At 54.3% G+C, this 25,595-nt stretch overlaps 1 protein-coding gene across 1 annotated transcript in view; it reads left to right on the top strand.

Moving 5' to 3' along the window:
* Window positions 1–25,595, top strand: part of LOC137331665 (unconventional myosin-VIIa-like) — a 252,700-nt gene that overhangs the window by 207,836 nt on the left and 19,269 nt on the right. The window contains exon 47 of the mRNA XM_067995609.1: window positions 10,359–10,442. Coding sequence (XP_067851710.1) covers window positions 10,359–10,442 — 84 coding nt within the window. The remainder of the gene's footprint in view (window positions 1–10,358; window positions 10,443–25,595) is intronic.

Genomic DNA, 25,595 nt, shown 5'->3' with positions numbered 1-25,595 from the left:
TCCTGCTCCAGTTCCTGCTCCTGCTCCTGTTCCTGCTCCAGTTCCTGCTCCTGCTCCTGTTCCTGCTCCTGGAGCTGCTCCTGTTCCTGCTCCTGTTCCTGCTCCAGTTCCTGCTCCTGGAGCTGCTCCTGTTCCTGCTCCTGCTCCTGTTCCTGCTCCTGCTCCTGTTCCTGCTCCAGTTCCTGCTCCTGCTCCTGTTCCTGCTCCTGGAGCTGCTCCTGTTCCTGCTCCTGCTACTGTTCCTGCTCCTGTTCCTGATCCTGTTCCTGCTCCTGCTCCTGCTCGAGTTCCTGCTCCTGCTCCTGTTCCTGCTCCAGTTCCTGCTCCTGTTCCTCTTCCTACTCCTGTTCCTGCTCCTGCTCCTGTTCCTGCTACTGCTCCTGCTCCTGTTCCTGCTCCTGCTCCTGGAGCTGCTCTTGTTCTGGCTCCTGCTCCTGCTCCTGTTCCTGCTCTGCTCCTGTTCCTGCTCCTGCTCCTGTTCCTGCTCCAGTTCCTGCTCCTGCTCCTGTTCCTGCTCCTGGAGCTGCTCCTGTTCCTGCTCCAGTTCCTGCTCCTGCTCCTGTTCCTGCTCCTGGAGCTGCTCCTGTTCCTGCTCCTGCTCCTGTTCCTGCTCCTGCTCCTGTTCCTGCTCCAGTTCCTGCTCCTGCTCCTGTTCCTGCTCCTGGAGCTGCTCCTGTTCCTGCTCCTGCTCCTGTTCCTGCTCCTGCTTCTGCTCCTGCTCCTGCAGCTGCTCCTGTTCCTGTTCCTGATCCTGTTCCTGCTCCTGCTCCTACTCCAGTTCCTGCTCCTGCTCCTGTTCCTGCTCCAGTTCCTGCTCCTGTTCCTCTTCCTACTCCTGTTCCTGCTCCTGCTCCTGTTCCTGCTACTGCTCCTGCTCCTGTTCCTGCTCCTGCTCCTGGAGCTGCTCTTGTTCTGGCTCCTGCTCCTGCTCCTGTTCCTGCTCCTGCTCCTGTTCCTGCTCCTGCTCCTGTTCCTGCTCCTGTTCCTGCTCCTGCTCCTGCTCTTGGAGCTGCTCTTGTTCTGGCTCCTGCTCCTGCTCCTGTTCCTGCTCCTGCTCCTGCTCCTGCTCCTGCTCTTGCTCCTGTTCCTGTTCCTGCTCTTGCTCCTGTTCCTGCTCCTGCTCCTGCTCCTGCTCCTGTTCCTGCTCCGGTTCCTGTTCCTGCTCCTGATACTGCTTCTGTTCCTGCTCCTGGAGCTGCTCCTGTTCCTGTTCCTGCTCCTGCTCCGGTTCCTATTCCTGCTCCTGATACTGCTCCTGTTCCTGCTCCTGATACTGCTCCTGCTCCTGATAATGCTCCTGCTCCTGTTCCTGCTCCTGCTCCTGTTCCTGCTCCTGATACTGCTTCTGCTCCTGCTCCCGGAGCTGCTCCTGTTCCTGCTCCTGCTCTTGCTCCTGTTCCTGTTCCTGCTCATGCTCCTGTTCCTGTTCCTGTTCCTGCTCCTGCTCCTGCTCCTGTTCATGCTCCGGTTCCTGCTCCTGCTCCTTTTCCTGCTCCTGGAGCTGTTCCTGCTCCTGATAATGCTCCTGTTCCTGTTCCTGCTCCTGATAATGCTCCTGCTCCTGTTCCTGCTCCTGATAATGCTCCTGCTCCTGTTCCTGCTCCTGCTCCTATTCCTGCTCCTGGAGCTGCTCCTGCTCTTGTTCCTGCTCCTGATAATGCTCCTGCTCCTGCTCCTGTTCCTTTTCCTGCTCCTGGAGCTGTTCCTGCTCCTGATAATGCTCCTGTTCCTGTTCCTGCTCCTGATAATGCTCCTGCTCCTGTTCCTGCTCCTGATAATGCTCCTGTTCCTGTTCCTGCTCCTGCTCCTATTCCTGCTCCTGGAGCTGCTCCTGCTCTTGTTCCTGCTCCTGATAATGCTCCTGCTCCTGTTCCTGTTCCTGCTCCTGCTCCTGGAGCTGTTCCTGCTCCTGATAATGCTCCTGCTCCTGTTCCTGCTCCTGATAATGCTCCTGCTCCTGTTCCTGCTCCTGATAATGCTCCTGTTCCTGCTCCTGATAATGCTCCTGCTCCTGCTCCAGTTCCTGCTCCTGCTCCAGTTCCTGTTCCTGCTCCTGCTCCTGATACTGCTCCTGCTCCCGTTCCTGCTCCTGTTCCTGCTCCTGCTCCTGTTCCTGTTCCTGTTCCTGCTCCTGGAGCTGCTCCTGTTCTGGCTCCTGTTCCTGGTCCTGCAGCTGCTCCTGTTCCTGTTCCTGATCCTGTTCCTGCTCCTGCTCCAGTTCCTGCTCCTGCTCCTGTTCCTGCTCCAGTTCCTGCTCCTGCTCCTGTTCCTGCTCCTGGAGCTGCTCCTGTTCCTGCTCCTGTTCCTGCTCCAGTTCCTGCTCCTGGAGCTGCTCCTGTTCCTGCTCCTGCTCCTGCTCCTGTTCCTGCTCCAGTTCCTGCTCCTGCTCCTGTTCCTGCTCCTGGAGCTGCTCCTGTTCCTGCTCCTGCTCCTGCTCCTGTTCCTGTTCCTGTTCCTGATCCTGTTCCTGATCCTGCTCCTGCTCCAGTTCCTGCTCCTGCTCCTGCTCCTGCTCCTGCTCTTGGAGCTGCTCTTGTTCTGGCTCCTGCTCCTGCTCCTGTTCCGGCTCCTGCTCCTGTTCCTGCTCCTGCTCCTGCTCCTGCTCCTGTTCCTGCTCCAGTTCCTGCTCCTGCTCCTGTTCCTGCTCCTGGAGCTGCTCCTGTTCCTGCTCCTGTTCCTCTTCCTACTCCTGTTCCTGCTCCTGCTCCTGTTCCTGCTACTGCTCCAGCTCCTGTTCCTGCTCCTGCTCCTGGAGCTGCTCTTGTTCTGGCTCCTGCTCCTGCTCCTGTTCCGGCTCCTGCTCCTGTTCCTGCTCCTGCTCCTGCTCCTGCTCCTGTTCCTGCTCCAGTTCCTGCTCCTGCTCCTGTTCCTGCTCCTGGAGCTGCTCCTGTTCCTGCTCCTGTTCCTGCTCCAGTTCCTGCTCCAGTTCCTGCTCCTGCTCCTGTTCCTGCTCCTGGAGCTGCTCCTGTTCCTGCTCCTGCTCCTGTTCCTGCTCCTGCTCCTGTTCCTGCTCCAGTTCCTGCTCCTGCTCCTGTTCCTGCTCCTGGAGCTGCTCCTGTTCCTGCTCCTGCTCCTGCTCCTGCTCCTGTTCCTGCTCCTGCAGCTGCTCCTGTTCCTGTTCCTGATCCTGTTCCTGCTCCTGCTCCTACTCCAGTTCCTGCTCCTGTTCCTGCTCCTGCTCCTGCTACTGCTCCTGCTCGTGTTCCTGCTCCTGCTCCTGGAGCTGCTCTTGTTCTGGCTCCTGCTCCTGCTCCTGTTCCTGCTCCTGCTCCTGTTCCTGCTCCTGTTCCTGCTCCTGCTCCTGCTCTTGGAGCTGCTCTTGTTCTGGCTCCTGCTCCTGCTCCTGTTCCTGCTCCTGTTCCTGCTCCTGCTCCTGTTCCTGCTCCTGCTCTTGCTCCTGTTCCTGTTCCTGCTCTTGCTCCTGTTCCTGTTCCTGATCCTGCTCCTGCTCCTGCTCCTGCTCCTGTTCCTGCTCCGGTTCCTGTTCCTGCTCCTGATACTGCTTCTGTTCCTACTCCTGGAGCTGCTCCTGTTCCTGTTCCTGCTCCTGCTCCGGTTCCTATTCCTGCTCCTGATACTGCTCCTGTTCCTGCTCCTGATACTGCTCCTGCTCCTGATAATGCTCCTGCTCCTGTTCCTGCTCCTGCTCCTGTTTGTGCTCCTGATACTGCTCCTGTTCCTGCTCCTGATACTGCTTCTGCTCCTGCTCCCGGAGCTGCTCCTGTTCCTGCTCCTGCTCTTGCTCCTGTTCCTGTTCCTGCTCATGCTCCTGTTCCTGTTCCTGTTCCTGCTCCTGCTCCTGTTCCTGCTCCGGTTCCTGCTCCTGCTCCTTTTCCTGCTCCTGGAGCTGTTCCTGCTCCTGATAATGCTCCTGTTCCTGTTCCTGCTCCTGATAATGCTCCTGCTCCTGTTCCTGCTCCTGATAATGCTCCTGTTCCTGTTCCTGCTCCTGCTCCTGTTCCTGCTCCTGCTCCTATTCCTGCTCCTGGAGCTGCTCCTGCTCTTGTTCCTGCTCCTGATAATGCTCCTGCTCCTGCTCCTGTTCCTTTTCCTGCTCCTGGAGCTGTTCCTGCTCCTGATAATGCTCCTGTTCCTGTTCCTGCTCCTGATAATGCTCCTGCTCCTGTTCCTGCTCCTGATAATGCTCCTGTTCCTGTTCCTGCTCCTGCTCTTGTTCCTGCTCCTGATAATGCTCCTGCTCCTGCTCCTGTTCCTTTTCCTGCTCCTGGAGCTGTTCCTGCTCCTGATAATGCTCCTGTTCCTGTTCCTGCTCCTGCTCCTATTCCTGCTCCTGGAGCTGCTCCTGCTCTTGTTCCTGCTCCTGATAATGCTCCTGCTCCTGTTCCTGTTCCTGCTCCTGCTCCTGGAGCTGTTCCTGCTCCTGATAATGCTCCTGCTCCTGTTCCTGCTCCTGATAATGCTCCTGCTCCTGTTCCTGCTCCTGATAATGCTCCTGTTCCTGCTCCTGATAATGCTCCTGCTCCTGCTCCTGTTCCTGCTCCTGCTCCAGTTCCTGTTCCTGCTCCTGCTCCTGCTCCTGCTCCCGTTCCTGCTCCCGTTCCTGCTCCCGTTCCTGCTCCTGTTCCTGCTCCTGCTCCTGTTCCTGTTCCTGTTCCTGCTCCTGGAGCTGCTCCTGTTCTGGCTCCTGTTCCTGCTCCTGCAGCTGCTCCTGTTCCTGTTCCTGATCCTGTTCCTGCTCCTGCTCCTGCTCCAGTTCCTGCTCCTGCTCCTGTTCCTGCTCCAGTTCCTGCTCCTGCTCCTGTTCCTGCTCCTGGAGCTGCTCCTGTTCCTGCTCCTGTTCCTGCTCCAGTTCCTGCTCCTGGAGCTGCTCCTGTTCCTGCTCCTGCTCCTGTTCCTGCTCCTGCTCCTGTTCCTGCTCCAGTTCCTGCTCCTGCTCCTGTTCCTGCTCCTGTTCCTGCTCCTGGAGCTGCTCCTGTTCCTGCTCCTGCTCCTGCTCCTGTTCCTGCTCCTGCAGCTGCTCCTGTTCCTGTTCCTGATCCTGTTCCTGCTCCTGCTCCTGCTCCAGTTCCTGCTCCTGCTCCTGTTCCTGCTCCAGTTCCTGCTCCTGTTCCTCTTCCTACTCCTGTTCCTGCTCCTGCTCCTGTTCCTGCTACTGCTCCAGCTCCTGTTCCTGCTCCTGCTCCTGGAGCTGCTCTTGTTCTGGCTCCTGCTCCTGCTCCTGTTCTGGCTCCTGCTCCTGTTCCTGCTCCTGCTCCTGCTCCTGTTCCTGCTCCAGTTCCTGCTCCTGCTCCTGTTCCTGCTCCTGGAGCTGCTCCTGTTCCTGCTCCTGTTCCTGCTCCAGTTCCTGCTCCAGTTCCTGCTCCTGCTCCTGTTCCTGCTCCTGGAGCTGCTCCTGTTCCTGCTCCTGCTCCTGTTCCTGCTCCTGCTCCTGTTCCTGCTCCTGCTCTTGCTCCTGTTCCTGTTCCTGCTCATGCTCCTGTTCCTGTTCCTGTTCCTGCTCCTGCTCCTGCTCCTGTTCCTGCTCCGGTTCCTGCTCCTGCTCCTTTTCCTGCTCCTGGAGCTGTTCCTGCTCCTGATAATGCTCCTGTTCCTGTTCCTGCTCCTGATAATGCTCCTGCTCCTGTTCCTGCTCCTGACAATGCTCCTGTTCCTGTTCCTGCTCCTGCTCCTGTTCCTGCTCCTGCTCCTGCTCCTATTCCTGCTCCTGGAGCTGCTCCTGCTCTTGTTCCTGCTCCTGATAATGCTCCTGCTCCTGCTCCTGTTCCTTTTCCTGCTCCTGGAGCTGTTCCTGCTCCTGATAATGCTCCTGTTCCTGTTCCTGCTCCTGATAATGCTCCTGCTCCTGTTCCTGCTACTGATAATGCTCCTGTTCCTGTTCCTGCTCCTGCTCCTATTCCTGCTCCTGGAGCTGCTCCTGCTCTTGTTCCTGCTCCTGATAATGCTCCTGCTCCTGTTCCTGTTCCTGCTCCTGCTTCTGGAGCTGTTCCTGCTCCTGATAATGCTCCTGCACCTGCTCCTGCTCCTGATAATGCTCCTGCTCCTGTTCCTGCTCCTGATAATGCTCCTGTTCCTGCTCCTGATAATGCTCCTGCTCCTGCTCCTGTTCCTGCTCCTGCTCCTGCTCCTGTTCCTGTTCCTGTTCCTGCTCCTGTTCCTGCTCCTGCTCCTGCTCCTGGAGCTGCCCCTGTTCCTGCTCCTGCTCCAGTTCCTGCTCCTGCTCCTGCTCCTGCTCCTGTTTCTGCTCCTGCTCCTGCTCCTGCTCCTGCTCCTGTTCCTGCTCCTGCTCCTGTTCCTGCTACTGCTCCTGCTCCTGTTCCTGCTCCTGCTCCTGCTCCTGTTCCTGTTCCTGCTCCTGCTCCTGTTCCTGCTCCTGCTCCTGCTTCTGCTCCTGCTCCTGGAGCTGCTCCTGTTCCTGCTCCTATTCCGGCTCCTGCTTCTGCTCCTGCTCCTGTTCCTGCTCCTGCTCCAGTTCCTGCTCCTGCTCCTGCTCCAGTTCCTGCTCCTGCTCCAGTTCCTGCTCCTGCTCCAGTTCCTGCTCCTGCTCCTGCTCCAGTTCCTGCTCCTGCTCCAGTTCCTGCTCCTGCTCCTGTTCCTGCTCCTGCTCCTCCTCCGGTTCCTGCTCCTGCTCCTGTTCCTGCTCCTGCAGCTGCTCCTGTTCCTGCTCCTGATCCTGTTCCTGCTCCTGCTCCTGCTCCTGCTCCAGTTCCTGCTCCTGCTCCTGCTCCTGCTCCTGCTCCAGTTCCTGCTCCTGCTCCTGCTCCTGTTCCTGCTCCTGGAGCTGCTCCTGTTCCTGCTCCTGATAATGCTCCTGCTCCTGTTCCTCTTCCTACTCCTGTTCCTGCTCCTGCTCCTGTTCCTGCTGCTGCTCCTGCTCCTGTTCCTGCTCCTGTTCCTGCTCCTGCTCCTGCTCCTGGAGCTGCTCTTGTTCTGGCTCCTGCTCCTGCTCCTGTTCCTGCTCCTGCTCCTGTTCCTGTTCCTGCTACTGCTCCTGCTCCTGTTCCTGCTCCTGTTCCTGCTCCTGCTCCTGCTCCTGGAGCTGCTCTTGTTCTGGCTCCTGCTCCTGCTCCTGTTCCTGCTCCTGCTCCTGTTCCTGCTCCTGGAGCTGTTCCTGCTCCTGATCCTGTTCCTGCTCCTGCTCCTGCTCCTGTTCCTGCTCCTGCTCCTGTTCCTGCTCCTGCTCCAGTTCCTGCTCATGCTCCTGTTCCTGTTCCTGCTCCTGTTCCTGTTCCTGCTCCTGCTCCTGTAACTGCTCCTGTTCCTGCTCCTGTTCCTGCTCCTGGAGCTGCTCCTGTTCCTGCTCCTGCTCCTGATACTGCTCCTGCTCCTGATACTGCTCCTGCTCCTGATACTGCTCCTGCTCCTGTTCCTGTTCCTGTTCCTGCTCCTGCTCCTGCTCCAGTTCCTGCTCCTGCTCCTGTTCCTGTTCCTGTTCCTGTTCCTGCTCCTGTTCCTGCTCCTGCTCCTGCTACTGCTCCTGCTCCTGCTCCTGTTCCTGCTCCTCCTCCTGCTCCTGTTCCTGTTCCTGCTCCTGCTCCTGCTTCTGCTCCTGCTCCTGGAGCTGCTCCTATTCCGGCTCCTGCTCCTGCTCCTGCTCCTGCTCCAGTTCCTGCTCCGGTTCCTGCTCCTGCTCCTGCTCCTGCTCCTGCTCCAGTTCCTGCTCCTGCTCCTGCTCCTGCTCCTGCTCCAGTTCCTGCTCCTGCTCCTGCTCCAATTCCTGCTCCTGCTCCTGCTCCTGCTCCAGTTCCTGCTCCTGCTCCTGCTCCTGCTCCTGCTCCTGCTCCTGCTCCTGCTCCAGTTCCTGCTCCTGCTCCTGCTCCGGTTCCTGCCCCTGTTCCTGCTCCTGCTCCGGTTCCGGTTCCTGCTCCTGCTCCGGTTCCTGCTCCTGCTCCTGCTCCTGCTCCTGCTCCAGTTCCTGCTCCTGCTCCTGCTCCGGTTCCTGCTCCTGCTCCTGCTCCTGCTCCTGCTCCAGTTCCTGCTCCTGCTCCTGCTCCTGCTCCTGCTCCAGTTCCTGCTCCTGCTCCTGCTCCAATTCCTGCTCCTGCTCCTGCTCCTGCTCCTGCTCCAGTTCCTGCTCCTGCTCCTGCTCCTGCTCCTGCTCCAGTTCCTGCTCCTGCTCCTGCTCCGGTTCCTGCCCCTGTTCCTGCTCCTGCTCCGGTTCCGGTTCCTGCTCCTGCTCCGGTTCCTGCTCCTGCTCCTGCTCCTGCTCCTGCTCCTGCTCCTGCTCCTGCTCCTGTTCCTGCTCCTGCTCCTGCTCCTGCTCCTGCTCCAGTTCCTGCTCCTGCTCCTGCTCCGGTTCCTGCCCCTGTTCCTGCTCCTGCTCCGGTTCCGGTTCCTGCTCCTGCTCCTGCTCCAGTTCCTGCTCCTGCTCCTGCTACTGCTCCTGCTCCTGCTCCAGTTCCTGCTCCTGCTCCTGCTCCTGCTCCGGTTCCTGCCCCTGTTCCTGCTCCTGCTCCGGTTCCAGTTCCTGCTCCTGCTCCTGTTCCTGCTCCTGTGGTGTTACATCGCCAGAAGTGTGGTGGACGCCCTGTTCACTGCACACTCGTGGCAAAGTAATGCCGGCAGATCGGGAGCAGCTCCGAGGAAATTACCCGCCAATATCACTCAAAAGTAAAACTACATCTGTTCGGGATGTTAACCTTAGGGGATTCTGAATTATTCTTTGGCTCAGTGGGTAGCACTCTCGTCTCTGAGTCAGAAGGTTGTGGGTTCAAGTCCCACTCCAGAGAATTGAGCACAAAATCTAGGCTGACGCTCCCGGTGCAGTCCTGAGGGAGGTGCCATCTTTCGAATGAGACGTTAAACCGAGGCCCCGTCTGTCCTGTCAGATACACATTCTTGAAGAAAAGCGGGGGAGTTCTCCCTGGTGTCCCTCAATCAACATCACTAAAACAGATTATCTGGTTATTTATCTCATTGCAGTTTGTGGGATCTTGCTGTGCCTAAATTCTCTGCCGCGTTTCCCTACATTACAACTTCAAAAAGTACTTAATTGGCTGTAAACGCTTTGGGACGCCCTGAGGCCATGAAAGGCCCTATATAAATGCAAACCTTTCTTTTTTGAATAATTCAGGCTGTAACATGTTAACAATGACTTTTAGACACTGATGTTTGATGCTGCCTAAATTGGCACCATGGTGAAGATGTGCCAATTAACCTTTGTTACTGGACACAGCAATGGAGCTGTTGCCTTTTCGGTTGGATGTAGGAATCAGAGACTAAACCAGAGGTAATTCCTCTCCCGTGGGCCTGGTGGTAACACGGCAGGGATCCCAACTGGACAACACTGAGTTCAAACCCAGATTTAACTGGGAGTCACACTTCCTTCTCCTCATTATGAAAGTGTTGGTGGTTTTTTGCTAGACCACTAAATGATGCTGTGATATGTCAGAGAGCTCGACTTTACACTCCACACATGCAAGTTCACTAAGCAGCAATACAGATAAAGCCCCGATATTAAGTAGCTCGTCCGGCGGGAAGGGCTTGGGTTAGGGCCGGGCGCCCACTTTACGGTCTATTGAAATCCGGAGTGTAAAACGGATCTCTGGCCCCAACCCTGACCCCTGAATCCTGACCCCCGACCTTGGGCCCAACCCCAACCCCCCAACCCCTGACCTGGCCCTGACCCCCCCGCCCCTCACCCGACCCTGACCTTGGCCCCGACCCCCCGACCTTGGCCCCGACCCCCCCCCGACCCTGACCTCGTCCCCGACCCCCCCACCCCTGACCCGACCCAGACCCCCCAACCCTGACCCCGGCCCACATGGGGAAAATAGTACCTCCAGTTTTAACACAAATGGGCAGCAATTATTGGCGTGACATTCACGCTCGTTTTACATCGGTTTTTACCTTCCGGTGCAGACAGATGAGTTCCCAAAGAAACGTTGGCCTAAGTTCCCGTCGGCAAGGTCAGCGCAGAAAACGGTGTAAATCTCAGCTTATTATCTGCATAAGTGCGATCCAGGAAATTCAGACCATAGTGCGAGTGTATTTTGGTGTGTTGTACACGGGTGTGTACTGTTTGTACCTGTGAACCTTGATGTAGTCAATGTGAGGTTCTGTGTGACTGCACTAATGATCATGCATGTTACTGCATTAACTTGGAAATATATCGCCGTTCCTTCATCGTCGCTGGGTCAAAATCCTGGAACTCCCTTCCTAACAGCACTGTGGGAGAACCTTCACCACATGGACTGCAGCGGTTCAAGAAGGCGGCTCACCACCACCTTCTCAAGGGCAATTAGGGATGGGCAATAAATGCCGGCCTCGCCAGCGACGCCCACATCCCGTGAACGAATAAAAATAAACTGCCATGCAGTCTACAATATAAAAGGCAGATACTGATTTAAACCTTATTTATCTTTTGAAGATATTAATCAATCATTCTTTTTCCGTTCTAGCAAACATCCGAACCCAATTTTCCAGATATCGTGCGGATAGCCATCAACAAACAAGGTGTGACGGTGGTAAACCCTCGAACTAAGGTAAACGCTGAGCACCAGACAGTTATAAACCCCTCGAATCACAGCCTCATACCCTGTAACTGGGAGAACAGGACTTTCAGACTGAGAAAGAAAGACTTGTATTTATCTAGCGCCTTTCACAACCTCAGGATGTCCCAAAGTGCTTTACAGCCAGTGAAATATTTTTGAAGTGTAGTCACTGTTGTAATGTAGGAAACGCAGCAACCAATTTGTGCACAGCAAGATCCCAAAGTTAGAGCAAATATCCTTGAACAACTTACAAACGTGTCTCAATTACCAGATAAACACTGAAGGTTTGGTGAGTCACTGTGCTTTATTTACTGTGATACTGAGCCGTACAGACCAGAAACGTCCGAGATTCAATCCCTGGTCATTGCTGAGATAGTTGATCTCATCCAGGGGCGTCAGTTGAGGTGGGATAATTGGCCTCAGTGCCTGGGGACGAGAGAGGTGGAAAAAGCAGCGAGGGCTCCCCTTTCAGAGGGCTGCCCAGTGAGCCCCACTGCACAGTGCCCGTGTGGGAACGGAATGAGGATAGATTTGGTCTGAGAAATGGCCCTCACAGTAAGAACATGAGAGACGGAGCGGAAATAGGAAAACAATTAGAGACCGAGGGGAAAGTTGGAGGATGGGCCTGAGTGTGTGACGGTGTCCTGTGTTCAGAGTGTGACAGTGTCCTGTGTTCAGAGTGTGACGGTGTCCTGTGTTCAGAGTGTGACAGTGTCCTGTGTTCAGAGTGTGACAGTGTCCTGTGTTCAGAGTGTGACGGTGTCCTGTGTTCAGAGTGTGACGGTGTCCTGTGTTCAGAGTGTGACAGTGTCCTGTGTTCAGAGTGTGACAGTGTCCTGTGTTCAGAGTGTGACGGTGTCCTGTGTTCAGAGTGTGACGGTGTCCTGTGTTCAGAGTGTGACGGTGTCCTGTGTTCAGAGTGTGTCAGTGACCTGTGTTCAGAGTGTGACGGTGTCCTGTGTTCAGAGTGTGACGGTGTCCTGTGTTCAGAGTGTGACGGTGTCCTGTGTTCAGAGTGTGACGGTGTCCTGTGTTCAGAGTGTGACGGTGTCCTGTGTTCAGAGTGTGACGGTGTCCTGTGTTCAGAGTGTGACGGTGTCCTGTGTTCAGAGTGTGACGGTGTCCTGTGTTCAGAGTGTGACGGTGTCCTGTGTTCAGAGTGTGACGGTGTCCTGTGTTCAGTGTGTGATGGTGTCCTGTGTTCAGAGTGTGTCGGTGACCTGTGTTCAGAGTGTGACGGTGTCCTGTGTTCAGAGTGTGACGGTGTCCTGTGTTCGGAGTGTGACGGTGTCCTGTGTTCGGAGTGTGACAGTGTCCTGTGTTCAGAGTGTGACAGTGTCCTGTGTTCAGAGTGTGACGGTGTCCTGTGTTCAGAGTGTGACGGTGTCCTGTGTTCAGAGTGTGACGGTGTCCTGTGTTCAGAGTGTGACGGTGTCCTGTGTTCAGAGTGTGACAGTGTCCTGTGTTCAGAGTGTGACAGTGTCCTGTGTTCAGAGTGTGACGGTGTCCTGTGTTCAGAGTGTGACGGTGTCCTGTGTTCAGAGTGTGACGGTGTCCTGTGTTCAGAGTGTGACTGTGTCCTGTGTTCAGAGTGTGACGGTGTCCTGTGTTCAGTGTGTGACGGTGTCCTGTGTTCAGAGTGTGACGGTGTCCTGTGTTCAGAGTGTGACGGTGTCCTGTGTTCAGAGTGTGACGGTGTCCCGTGTTCAGAGTGTGACGGTGTCCCGTGTTCAGAGTGTGACGGTGTCCCGTGTTCAGAGGGTGACGGTGTCCCGTGTTCAGAGTGTGACGGTGTCCCGTGTTCAGAGTGTGACTGTGTCCTGTGTTCAGAGTGTGACAGTGTCCTGTGTTCAGAGTGTGACGGTGTCCTGTGTTCAGAGTGTGACGGTGTCCTGTGTTCAGAGTGTGACGGTGTCCTGTGTTCAGAGTGTGACGGTGTCCTGTGTTCAGAGTGTGACAGTGACCTGTGTTCAGAGTGTGACGGTGTCCCGTGTTCAGAGTGTGACGGTGTCCTGTGTTCAGAGTGTGACGGTGTCCTGTGTTCAGAGTGTGACAGTGTCCTGTGTTCAGAGTGTGACGGTGTCCTGTGTTCAGAGTGTGACAGTGTCCTGTGTTCAGAGTGTGACAGTGTCCTGTGTTCAGAGTGTGTCAGTGACCTGTGTTCAGAGTGTGACGGTGTCCTGTGTTCAGAATGTGACGGTGTCCTGTGTTCAGAGTGTGTCAGTGACCTGTGTTCAGAGTGTGACGGTGTCCTGTGTTCAGAGTGTGACGGTGTCCTGTGTTCAGAGTGTGACGGTGTCCTGTGTTCAGAGTGTGACGGTGTCCTGTGTTCAGAGTGTGACGGTGTCCTGTGTTCAGAGTGTGACGGTGTCCTGTGTTCAGAGTGTGACGGTGTCCTGTGTTCAGAGTGTGACGGTGTCCTGTGTTCAGAGTGTGACGGTGTCCTGTGTTCAGAGTGTGACAGTGTCCTGTGTTCAGAGTGTGACGGTGTCCTGTGTTCAGTGTGTGACAGTGTCCTGTGTTCAGTGTGTGACAGTGTCCTGTGTTCAGAGTGTGACGGTGTCCTGTGTTCAGAGTGTGACGGTGTCCAGTGTTCAGAGTGTGACGGTGTCCCGTGTTCAGAGTGTGACGGTGTCCCGTGTTCAGAGTGTGACGGTGTCCTGTGTTCAGAGTGTGACTGTGTCCCGTGTTCAGAGTGTGACAGTGTCCCGTGTTCAGAGTGTGACGGTGTCCTGTGTTCAGAGTGTGACGGTGTCCTGTGTTCAGAGTGTGACGGTGTCCCGTGTTCAGAGTGTGACGGTGTCCCGTGTTCAGAGTGTGACAGTGTCCTGTGTTCAGAGTGTGACAGTGACCTGTGTTCAGAGTGTGACGGTGTCCCGTGTTCGGAGTGTGACGGTGTCCCGTGTTCAGAGTGTGACGGTGTCCCGTGTTCAGAGTGTGACGGTGTCCTGTGTTCAGAGTGTGACAGTGTCCTGTGTTCAGAGTGTGACGGTGTCCTGTGTTCAGAGTGTGACAGTGTCCTGTGTTCAGAGTGTGACAGTGTCCTGTGTTCAGAGTGTGTCGGTGACCTGTGTTCAGAGTGTGACGGTGTCCTGTGTTCAGAGTGTGACGGTGTCCTGTGTTCAGAGTGTGTCAGTGACCTGTGTTCAGAGTGTGACGGTGTCCTGTGTTCAGAGTGTGACGGTGTCCTGTGTTCAGAGTGTGACGGTGTCCTGTGTTCAGAGTGTGACGGTGTCCTGTGTTCAGAGTGTGACGGTGTCCTGTGTTCAGAGTGTGACGGTGTCCTGTGTTCAGAGTGTGACGGTGTCCTGTGTTCAGAGTGTGACGGTGTCCTGTGTTCAGTGTGTGACGGTGTCCTGTGTTCAGAGTGTGACGGTGTCCTGTGTTCAGAGTGTGACGGTGTCCAGTGTTCAGAGTGTGACGGTGTCCCGTGTTCAGAGTGTGACGGTGTCCCGTGTTCAGAGTGTGACGGTGTCCTGTGTTCAGAGTGTGACTGTTTCCCGTGTTCAGAGTGTGACAGTGTCCTGTGTTCAGAGTGTGACGGTGTCCTGTGTTCAGAGTGTGACGGTGTCCTGTGTTCAGAGTGTGACGGTGTCCCGTGTTCAGAGTGTGACGGTGTCCCGTGTTCAGAGTGTGACAGTGTCCTGTGTTCAGAGTGTGACAGTGACCTGTGTTCAGAGTGTGACAGTGTCCCGTGTTCAGAGTGTGACGGTGTCCCGTGTTCAGAGTGTGACGGTGTCCCGTGTTCAGAGTGTGACGGTGTCCCGTGTTCAGAGTGTGACGGTGTCCTGTGTTCAGAGTGTGTCGGTGACCTGTGTTCAGAGTGTGATGGTGTCCTGTGTTCAGAGTGTGACGGTGTCCTGTGTTCAGAGTGTGACGGTGTCCTGTGTTCAGAGTGTGACGGTGTCCTGTGTTCAGAGTGTGACAGTGTCCTGTGTTCAGAGTGTGACAGTGTCCTGTGTTCAGAGTGTGACAGTGTCCTGTGTTCAGAGTGTGATAGTGTCCTGTGTTCAGAGTGTGTCAGTAACCTGTGTTCAGAGTGTGACAGTGTCCTGTGTTCAGAGTGTGTCAGTGACCTGTGTTCAGAGTGTGACAGTGTCCTGTGTTCAGAGTGTGACGATGTCCTGTGTTCAGAGTGTGATGGTGTCCTGTGTTCAGAGTGTGTCGGTGTCCTGTGTTCAGAGTGTGACAGTGTCCTGTGTTCAGAGTGTGACGGTGTCCTGTGTTCAGAGTGTGACGGTGTCCTGTGTTCAGAGTGTGACGGTGTCCTGTGTTCAGAGTGTGTCAGTGTCCTGTGTTCAGAGTGTGTCAGTGTCCTGTGTTCAGAGTGTGACGGTGTCCTGTGTTCAGAGTGTGTCAGTGACCTGTGTTCAGAGTGTGTCAGTGACCTGTGTTCAGAGTGTGATGGTGTCCTGTGTTCAGAGTGTGACGGTGTCCTGTGTTCAGAGTGTGTCGGTGACCTGTGTTCAGAGTGTGACGGTGTCCTGTGTTCAGAGTGTGACGGTGTCCTGTGTTCAGTGTGTGACAGTGTCCTGTGTTCAGAGTGTGACAGTGATCTTTGTTCAGAGTGTGATGGTGTCCTGTGTTCAGAGTGTGACGGTGTCCTGTGTTCAGAGTGTGACGGTGTCCTGTGTTCAGAGTGTGACGGTGTCCTGTGTTCAGAGTGTGACGGTGTCCTGTGTTCAGAGTGTGACTGTGTGCTGTGTTCAGAGTGTGACAGTGTCCCGTGTTCAGAGTGTGACGGTGTCCTGTGTTCAGAGTGTGACGGTGTCCTGTGTTCAGAGTGTGACAGTGTCCTGTGTTCAGAGTGTGTCAGTGTCCTGTGTTCAGAGTGTGACAGTGTCCTGTGTTCAGAGTGTGACGGTGTCCTGTGTTCAGAGTGTGACAGTGTCCTGTGTTCAGAGTGTGTCAGTGACCTGTGTTCAGAGTGTGACGGTGTCCTGTGTTCAGAGTGTGACGGTGTCCTGTGTTCAGAGTGTGACAGTGTCCTGTGTTCAGAGTGTGTCAGTGACCTGTGTTCAGAGTGTGACGGTGTCCTGTGTTCAGAGTGTGACGATGTCCTGTGTTCAGAGTGTGACGGTGTCCTGTGTTCAGAGTGTGACGGTGTCCTGTGTTCAGTGTGTGACAGTGTCCTGTGTTCAGAGTGTGACAGTGATCTTTGTTCAGAGTGTGATGGTGTCCTGTGTTCAGAGTGTGACAGTGTCCTGTGTTCAGAGTGTGACAGTGTCCTGTGTTCAGAGTGTGACGGTGTCCTGTGTTCAGAGTGTGACGGTGTCCTGTGTTCAGAGTGTGACGGTGTCCTGTGTTCAGAGTGTGACGGTGTCCTGTGTTCAGAGTGTGTCAGTGACCTGTGTTCAGAGTGTGTCGGTGACCTGTGTTCAGAGTGTGACGGTGTCCTGTGTTCAGAGTGTGACGGTGTCCTGTGTTCAGAGTGTGACAGTGTCCTGTGTTCAGAGTGTGTCGGTTTCCTGTGTTCAGAGTGTGACGGTGTCCTGTGTTCAGAGTGTGACGGTGTCCTGTGTTCAGAGTGTGACAGTGTCCTGTGTTCAGAGTGTGACGGTGTCCTGTGTTCAGAGTGTGACGGTGTCCTGTGTTCAGAGTGTGACAGTTTCCTGTGTTCAGAGTGTGACGGTGTCCTGTGTTCAGAGTGTGACTGTGTCCTGTGTTCAGAGTGTGACAGTGTCCCGTGTTCAGAGTGTGACGGTGTCCTGTGTTCAGAGTGTGACAGTGTCCTGTGTTCAGAGTGTGACAGTGACCTGTGTTCAGATTGTGACAGTGTCCCGTGTTCAGAGTGTGACGGTGTCCTGTGTTCAGAGTGTGACTGTGTCCTGTGTTCAGAGTGTGATGGTGTCCTGTGTTCAGAGTGTGATGGTGTCCTGTGTTCAGAGTGTGATGGTGTCCTGTGTTCAGAGTGTGACGGTGTCCTGTGTTCAGAGTGTGACAGTGTCCTGTGTTCAGAGTGTGACGGTGTCCTGTGTTCAGAGTGTGACGGTGTCCTGTGTTCAGAGTGTGACAGTGTCCTGTGTTCAGAGTGTGACGGTGTCCTGTGTTCAGAGTGTGACGGTGTCCTGTGTTCAGAGTGTGACTGTGTCCTGTGTTCAGAGTGTGACACTGTCCCGTGTTCAGAGTGTGACGGTGTCCTGTGTTCAGAGTGTGACAGTGTCCTGTGTTCAGAGTGTGACAGTGACCTGTGTTCAGATTGTGACAGTGTCCCGTGTTCAGAGTGTGACGGTGTCCTGTGTTCAGAGTGTGACTGTGTCCTGTGTTCAGAGTGTGACGGTGTCCTGTGTTCAGAGTGTGACGGTGTCCTGTGTTCAGAGTGTGTCCGTGACCTGTGTTCAGAGTGTGATGGTGTCCTGTGTTCAGAGTGTGATGGTGTCCCGTGTTCAGAGTGTGACGGTGTCCTGTGTTCAGAGTGTGACAGTGCCCTGTGTTCAGAGTGTGACAGTGTCCTGTGTTCAGAGTGTGACAGTGTCCTGTGTTCAGAGTGTGACAGTGTCCTGTGTTCAGAGTGTGACAGTGTCCTGTGTTCAGAGTGTGACAGTGTCCTGTGTTCAGAGTGTGACAGTGTCGTGTGTTCAGAGTGTGACGGTGTCCTGTGTTCAGAGTGTGTCAGTGACCTGTGTTCAGACTGTGACAGTGTCCTGTGTTCAGAGTGTGACGGTGTCCTGTGTTCAGAGTGTGTCAGTGTCCTGTGTTCAGAGTGTGTCAGTGACCTGTGTTCAGAGTGTGACGGTGACCTGTGTTCAGAGTGTGTCAGTGTCCTGTGTTCAGAGTGTGACGGTGTCCTGTGTTCAGAGTGTGACAGTGTCCTGTGTTCAGAGTGTGACAGTGTCCTGTGTTCAGAGTGTGACGGTGTCCTGTGTTCAGAGTGTGACGGTGTCCTGTGTTCAGAGTGTGACGGTGTCCTGTGTTCAGAGTGTGTCAGTGACCTGTGTTCAGAGTGTGACAGTGTCCTGTGTTCAGAGTGTGACAGTGTCCTGTGTTCAGAGTGTGACAGTGTCCTGTGTTCAGAGTGTGACAGTGTCCTGTGTTCAGAGTGTGACGGTGTCCTGTGTTCAGAGTGCGACAGTGTCCTGTGTTCAGAGTGCGACAGTGTCCTGTGTTCAGAGTGCGACAGTGTCCTGTGTTCAGAGTGCGACAGTGTCCTGTGTTCAGAGTGCGACAGTGTCCTGTGTTCAGAGTGTGACGGTGTCCTGTGTTCAGAGTGTGACGGTGTCCCGTGTTCAGAGTGTGTCAGTGACCCGTGTTCAGAGTGTGACAGTGTCCTGTGTTCAGAGTGTGACAGTGTCCTGTGTTCAGAGTGTGACAGTGTCCTGTGTTCAGAGTGTGACAGTGTCCTGTGTTCAGAGTGTGACAGTGACCTGTGTTCAGAGTGTGACAGTGTCCTGTGTTCAGAGTGTGACGGTGTCCTGTGTTCAGAGTGTGACGGTCTCCTGTGTTCAGTGTGTGACGGTGTCCTGTGTTCAGAGTGTGACAGTGTCCTGTGTTCAAAGTGTGACAGTGTCCTGTGTTCAGAGTGTGACAGTGTCCTGTGTTCAGAGTGTGACAGTGTCCTGTGTTCAGTGTGTGACGGTGTCCTGTGTTCAGAGTGTGACAGTGTCCTGTGTTCAGAGTATGACAGTGTCCTGTGTTCAGAGTGTGTCAGTGACCTGTGTTCAGAGTGTGACAGTGTCCTGTGTTCAGAGTGTGACAGTGTCCTGTGTTCAGAGTGTGACAGTGTCCTGTGTTCAGAGTGTGACGGTGTCCTGTGTTCAGAGTGTGTCAGTGACCTGTGTTCAGAGTGTGACAGTGTCCTGTGTTCAGAGTGTGACCGTATCCTGTGTTCAGAGTGTGACGGTGTCCTGTGTTCAGAGTGTGACAGTGTCCTGTGTTCAGAGTGTGACGGTGTCCTGTGTTCAGAGTGTGTCAGTGTCCTGTGTTCAGAGTGTGCCAGTGTCCTGTGTTCAGAGTGTGCCAGTGTCCTGTGTTCAGAGTGTGACGGTGTCCTTTGTTCAGAGTGTGACAGTGTCCTGTGTTCAGAGTGTGACGGTGTCCTGTGTTCAGAGTGTGACGGTGTCCTGTGTTCAGTGTGTGACAGTGTCCTTTGTTTAGAGTGTGACATTGATCTTTGTTCAGAGTGTGATGGTGTCCTGTGTTCAGAGTGTGACGGTGTCCTGTGTTCAGAGTGTGACAGTGTCCTGTGTTCAGAGTGTGTCGGTTTCCTGTGTTCAGAGTGTGACGGTGTCCTGTGTTCAGAGTGTGACAGTGTCCTGTGTTCAGAGTATGACAGTGTCCTGTGTTCAGAGTGTGACGGTGTCCTATGTTCAGAGTGTGTCAGTGACCTGTGTTCAGAGTGTGACAGTGTCCTGTGTTCAGAGTGTGACCGTATCCTGTGTTCCGAGTGTGACGGTGTCCTGTGTTCAGAGTGTGACAGTGTCCTGTGTTCAGAGTGTGACAGTGTCCTGTGTTCAGAGTGTGACAGTGTCCTGTGTTCAGAGTGTGACGGTGTCCTGTGTTTAGAGTGTGACGGTGTCCTGTGTTCAGAGTGTGTCAGTGTCCTGTGTTCAGAGTGTGACGGTGTCCTGTGTTCAGAGTGTGTCAGTGACCTGTGTTCAGAGTGTGACAGTGTCCTGTGTTCAGAGTGTGACAGTGTCCTGTGTTCAGAGTGTGACGGTGTCCTGTGTTCAGAGTGTGTCAGTGACCTGTGTTCAGAGTGTGACGGTGTCCTGTGTTCAGAGTGTGACGGTGTCCTGTGTTCAGTGTGTGACAGTGTCCTGTGTTCAGAGTGTGACAGTGATCTTTGTTCAGAGTGTGACGGTGTCCTGTGTTCAGAGTGTGACGGTGTCCTGTGTTCAGAGTGTGACGGTGTCCTGTGTTCAGAGTGTGACGGTGTCCTGTGTTCAGAGTGTGACGGTGTCCTGTGTTCAGAGTGTGACGGTGTCCTGTGTTCAGAGTGTGACAGTGTCCTGTGTTCAGAGTGTGGCGGTGTCCTGTGTTCAGTGTGTGACAGTGTCCTGTGTTCAGTGTGTGACAGTGTCCTGTGTTCAGAGTGTGACGGTGTCCTGTGTTCAGAGTGTGACGGTGTCCAGTGTTCAGAGTGTGACGGTGTCCAGTGTTCAGAGTGTGACGGTGTCCCGTGTTCAGAGTGTGACGGTGTCCCGTGTTCAGAGTGTGACGGTGTCCCGTGTTCAGAGTGTGACTGTGTCCCGTGTTCAGAGTGTGACAGTGTCCCGTGTTCAGAGTGTGACGGTGTCCTGTGTTCAGAGTGTGACGGTGTCCTGTGTTCAGAGTGTGACGGTGTCCCGTGTTCAGAGTGTGACGGTGTCCCGTGTTCAGAGTGTGACAGTGTCCTGTGTTCAGAGTGTGACAGTGACCGGTGTTCAGAGTGTGACGGTGTCCCGTGTTCGGAGTGTGACGGTGTCCCGTGTTCAGAGTGTGACGGTGTCCTGTGTTCAGAGTGTGACGGTGTCCTGTGTTCAGAGTGTGACAGTGTCCTGTGTTCAGAGTGTGACGGTGTCCTGTGTTCAGAGTGTGACAGTGTCCTGTGTTCAGAGTGTGACAGTGTCCTGTGTTCAGAGTGTGTCGGTGACCTGTGTTCAGAGTGTGACGGTGTCCTGTGTTCAGAGTGTGACGGTGTCCTGTGTTCAGAGTGTGTCAGTGACCTGTGTTCAGAGTGTGACGGTGTCCTGTGTTCAGAGTGTGACGGTGTCCTGTGTTCAGAGTGTGACGGTGTCCTGTGTTCAGAGTGTGACGGTGTCCTGTGTTCAGAGTGTGACGGTGTCCTGTGTTCAGAGTGTGACGGTGTCCTGTGTTCAGAGTGTGACGGTGTCCTGTGTTCAGAGTGTGACGGTGTCCTGTGTTCAGAGTGTGACGGTGTCCTGTGTTCAGAGTGTGACGGTGTCCTGTGTTCAGTGTGTGACGGTGTCCTGTGTTCAGAGTGTGACGGTGTCCTGTGTTCAGAGTGTGACGGTGTCCAGTGTTCAGAGTGTGACGGTGTCCAGTGTTCAGAGTGTGACGGTGTCCCGTGTTCAGAGTGTGACGGTGTCCCGTGTTCAGAGTGTGACGGTGTCCCGTGTTCAGAGTGTGACTGTGTCCCGTGTTCAGAGTGTGACAGTGTCCTGTGTTCAGAGTGTGACAGTGTCCTGTGTTCAGAGTGTGACGGTGTCCTGTGTTCAGAGTGTGACGGTGTCCCGTGTTCAGAGTGTGACGGTGTCCCGTGTTCAGAGTGTGACGGTGTCCCGTGTTCAGAGTGTGACAGTGTCCTGTGTTCAGAGTGTGACAGTGACCAGTGTTCAGAGTGTGACAGTGTCCCGTGTTCAGAGTGTGACGGTGTCCCGTGTTCAGAGTGTGACGGTGTCCCGTGTTCAGAGTGTGACGGTGTCCCGTGTTCAGAGTGTGACGGTGTCCCGTGTTCAGAGTGTGATGGTGTCCTGTGTTCAGAGTGTGATGGTGTCCTGTGTTCAGAGTGTGACGGTGTCCTGTGTTCAGAGTGTGACGGTGTCCTGTGTTCAGAGTGTGACAGTGTCCTGTGTTCAGAGTGTGACAGTGTCCTGTGTTCAGAGTGTGACAGTGTCCTGTGTTCAGAGTGTGATAGTGTCCTGTGTTCAGAGTGTGACAGTGTCCTGTGTTCAGAGTGTGACAGTGACCTGTGTTCAGATTGTGACAGTGTCCCGTGTTCAGAGTGTGACGGTGTCCTGTGTTCAGAGTGTGACTGTGTCCTGTGTTCAGAGTGTGATGGTGTCCTGTGTTCAGAGTGTGATGGTGTCCTGTGTTCAGAGTGTGACGGTGTCCTGTGTTCAGAGTGTGACAGTGTCCTGTGTTCAGAGTGTGATGGTGTCCTGTGTTCAGAGTGTGACGGTGTCCTGTGTTCAGAGTGTGACAGTGTCCTGTGTTCAGAGTGTGACGGTGTCCTGTGTTCAGAGTGTGACGGTGTCCTGTGTTCAGAGTGTGACGGTGTCCTGTGTTCAGAGTGTGACGGTGTCCTGTGTTCAGAGTGTGTCAGTGACCTGTGTTCAGAGTGTGTCGGTGACCTGTGTTCAGAGTGTGACGGTGTCCTGTGTTCAGAGTGTGACGGTGTCCTGTGTTCAGAGTGTGACGGTGTCCTGTGTTCAGAGTGTGTCGGTTTCCTGTGTTCAGAGTGTGACGGTGTCCTGTGTTCAGAGTGTGACGGTGTCCTGTGTTCAGAGTGTGACAGTGTCCTGTGTTCAGAGTGTGACGGTGTCCTGTGTTCAGAGTGTGACGGTGTCCTGTGTTCAGAGTGTGACAGTTTCCTGTGTTCAGAGTGTGACGGTGTCCTGTGTTCAGAGTGTGACTGTGTCCTGTGTTCAGAGTGTGACAGTGTCCTGTGTTCAGAGTGTGACAGTGACCTGTGTTCAGATTGTGACAGTGTCCCGTGTTCAGAGTGTGACGGTGTCCTGTGTTCAGAGTGTGACTGTGTCCTGTGTTCAGAGTGTGATGGTGTCCTGTGTTCAGAGTGTGATGGTGTCCTGTGTTCAGAGTGTGATGGTGTCCTGTGTTCAGAGTGTGACGGTGTCCTGTGTTCAGAGTGTGACAGTGTCCTGTGTTCAGAGTGTGACGGTGTCCTGTGTTCAGAGTGTGACGGTGTCCTGTGTTCAGAGTGTGACAGTGTCCTGTGTTCAGAGTGTGACGGTGTCCTGTGTTCAGAGTGTGACGGTGTCCTGTGTTCAGAGTGTGACTGTGTCCTGTGTTCAGAGTGTGACAGTGTCCCGTGTTCAGAGTGTGACGGTGTCCTGTGTTCAGAGTGTGACAGTGTCCTGTGTTCAGAGTGTGACAGTGACCTGTGTTCAGATTGTGACAGTGTCCCGTGTTCAGAGTGTGACGGTGTCCTGTGTTCAGAGTGTGACTGTGTCCTGTGTTCAGAGTGTGACGGTGTCCTGTGTTCAGAGTGTGACGGTGTCCTGTGTTCAGAGTGTGTCCGTGACCTGTGTTCAGAGTGTGACGGTGTCCTGTGTTCAGAGTGTGATGGTGTCCCGTGTTCAGAGTGTGACGGTGTCCTGTGTTCAGAGTGTGACAGTGCCCTGTGTTCAGAGTGTGACAGTGTCCTGTGTTCAGAGTGTGACAGTGTCCTGTGTTCAGAGTGTGACAGTGTCCTGTGTTCAGAGTGTGACAGTGTCCTGTGTTCAGAGTGTGACAGTGTCCTGTGTTCAGAGTGTGACAGTGTCGTGTGTTCAGAGTGTGACGGTGTCCTGTGTTCAGAGTGTGTCAGTGACCTGTGTTCAGAGTGTGACAGTGTCCTGTGTTCAGAGTGTGACGGTGTCCTGTGTTCAGAGTGTGTCAGTGTCCTGTGTTCAGAGTGTGTCAGTGACCTGTGTTCAGAGTGTGACGGTGACCTGTGTTCAGAGTGTGTCAGTGTCCTGTGTTCAGAGTGTGACGGTGTCCTGTGTTCAGAGTGTGACAGTGTCCTGTGTTCAGAGTGTGACAGTGTCCTGTGTTCAGAGTGTGACGGTGTCCTGTGTTCAGAGTGTGACGGTGTCCTGTGTTCAGAGTGTGACAGTGTCCTGTGTTCAGAGTGTGTCAGTGACCTGTGTTCAGAGTGTGACAGTGTCCTGTGTTCAGAGTGTGACAGTGTCCTGTGTTCAGAGTGTGACAGTGTCCTGTGTTCAGAGTGTGACAGTGTCCTGTGTTCAGAGTGTGACGGTGTCCTGTGTTCAGAGTGCGACAGTGTCCTGTGTTCAGAGTGCGACAGTGTCCTGTGTTCAGAGTGCGACAGTGTCCTGTGTTCAGAGTGCGACAGTGTCCTGTGTTCAGAGTGTGACGGTGTCCTGTGTTCAGAGTGTGACGGTGTCCCGTGTTCAGAGTGTGTCAGTGACCCGTGTTCAGAGTGTGACAGTGTCCTGTGTTCAGAGTGTGACAGTGTCCTGTGTTCAGAGTGTGACAGTGTCCTGTGTTCAGAGTGTGACAGTGTCCTGTGTTCAGAGTGTGACAGTGACCTGTGTTCAGAGTGTGACAGTGTCCTGTGTTCAGAGTGTGACGGTGTCCTGTGTTCAGAGTGTGACGGTCTCCTGTGTTCAGTGTGTGACGGTGTCCTGTGTTCAGAGTGTGACAGTGTCCTGTGTTCAAAGTGTGACAGTGTCCTGTGTTCAGAGTGTGACAGTGTCCTGTGTTCAGAGTGTGACAGTGTCCTGTGTTCAGTGTGTGACGGTGTCCTGTGTTCAGAGTGTGACAGTGTCCTGTGTTCAGAGTATGACAGTGTCCTGTGTTCAGAGTGTGTCAGTGACCTGTGTTCAGAGTGTGACAGTGTCCTGTGTTCAGAGTGTGACAGTGTCCTGTGTTCAGAGTGTGACAGTGTCCTGTGTTCAGAGTGTGACGGTGTCCTGTGTTCAGAGTGTGTCAGTGACCTGTGTTCAGAGTGTGACAGTGTCCTGTGTTCAGAGTGTGACCGTATCCTGTGTTCAGAGTGTGACGGTGTCCTGTGTTCAGAGTGTGACAGTGTCCTGTGTTCAGAGTGTGACGGTGTCCTGTGTTCAGAGTGTGTCAGTGACCTGTGTTCAGAGTGTGTCGGTGACCTGTGTTCAGAGTGTGACGGTGTCCTGTGTTCAGAGTGTGACGGTGTCCTGTGTTCAGAGTGTGACGGTGTCCTGTGTTCAGAGTGTGTCGGTTTCCTGTGTTCAGAGTGTGACGGTGTCCTGTGTTCAGAGTGTGACGGTGTCCTGTGTTCAGAGTGTGACGGTGTCCTGTGTTCAGAGTGTGACGGTGTCCTGTGTTCAGAGTGTGACAGTTTCCTGTGTTCAGAGTGTGACGGTGTCCTGTGTTCAGAGTGTGACTGTGTCCCGTGTTCAGAGTGTGACAGTGTCCCGTGTTCAGAGTGTGACGGTGTCCTGTGTTCAGAGTGTGACAGTGTCCTGTGTTCAGAGTGTGACAGTGACCTGTGTTCAGATTGTGACAGTGTCCCGTGTTCAGAGTGTGACGGTGTCCTGTGTTCAGAGTGTGACTGTGTCCTGTGTTCAGAGTGTGATGGTGTCCTGTGTACAGAGTGTGATGGTGTCCTGTGTTCAGAGTGTGATGGTGTCCTGTGTTCAGAGTGTGACGGTGTCCTGTGTTCAGAGTGTGACAGTGTCCTGTGTTCAGAGTGTGATGGTGTCCTGTGTTCAGAGTGTGACAGTGTCCTGTGTTCAGAGTGTGACAGTGTCCTGTGTTCAGAGTGTGACGGTGTCCTGTGTTCAGAGTGTGACGGTGTCCTGTGTTCAGAGTGTGACGGTGTCCTGTGTTCAGAGTGTGACGGTGTCCTGTGTTCAGAGTGTGTCAGTGACCTGTGTTCAGAGTGTGTCGGTGACCTGTGTTCAGAGTGTGACGGTGTCCTGTGTTCAGAGTGTGACGGTGTCCTGTGTTCAGAGTGTGACGGTGTCCTGTGTTCAGAGTGTGTCGGTTTCCTGTGTTCAGAGTGTGACGGTGTCCTGTGTTCAGAGTGTGACGGTGTCCTGTGTTCAGAGTGTGACAGTGTCCTGTGTTCAGAGTGTGACGGTGTCCTGTGTTCAGAGTGTGACGGTGTCCTGTGTTCAGAGTGTGACAGTTTCCTGTGTTCAGAGTGTGACGGTGTCCTGTGTTCAGAGTGTGACTGTGTCCTGTGTTCAGAGTGTGACAGTGTCCCGTGTTCAGAGTGTGACGGTGTCCTGTGTTCAGAGTGTGACATTGTCCTGTGTTCAGAGTGTGACAGTGACCTGTGTTCAGATTGTGACAGTGTCCCGTGTTCAGAGTGTGACGGTGTCCTGTGTTCAGAGTGTGACTGTGTCCTGTGTTCAGAGTGTGATGGTGTCCTGTGTTCAGAGTGTGATGGTGTCCTGTGTTCAGAGTGTGATGGTGTCCTGTGTTCAGAGTGTGACGGTGTCCTGTGTTCAGAGTGTGACAGTGTCCTGTGTTCAGAGTGTGACGGTGTCCTGTGTTCAGAGTGTGACGGTGTCCTGTGTTCAGAGTGTGACAGTGTCCTGTGTTCAGAGTGTGACGGTGTCCTGTGTTCAGAGTGTGACGGTGTCCTGTGTTCAGAGTGTGACTGTGTCCTGTGTTCAGAGTGTGACAGTGTCCCGTGTTCAGAGTGTGACGGTGTCCTGTGTTCAGAGTGTGACAGTGTCCTGTGTTCAGAGTGTGACAGTGACCTGTGTTCAGATTGTGACAGTGTCCCGTGTTCAGAGTGTGACGGTGTCCTGT

The sequence above is a fragment of the Heptranchias perlo genome, chromosome 13 (assembly GCF_035084215.1).
Source record: "Heptranchias perlo isolate sHepPer1 chromosome 13, sHepPer1.hap1, whole genome shotgun sequence".
Classification (NCBI taxonomy): Eukaryota; Metazoa; Chordata; class Chondrichthyes; order Hexanchiformes; family Hexanchidae; genus Heptranchias; species Heptranchias perlo.
Note: the sequence above shows the minus strand (reverse complement) of the source record. Positions and strands in the feature narration are given on the sequence as shown.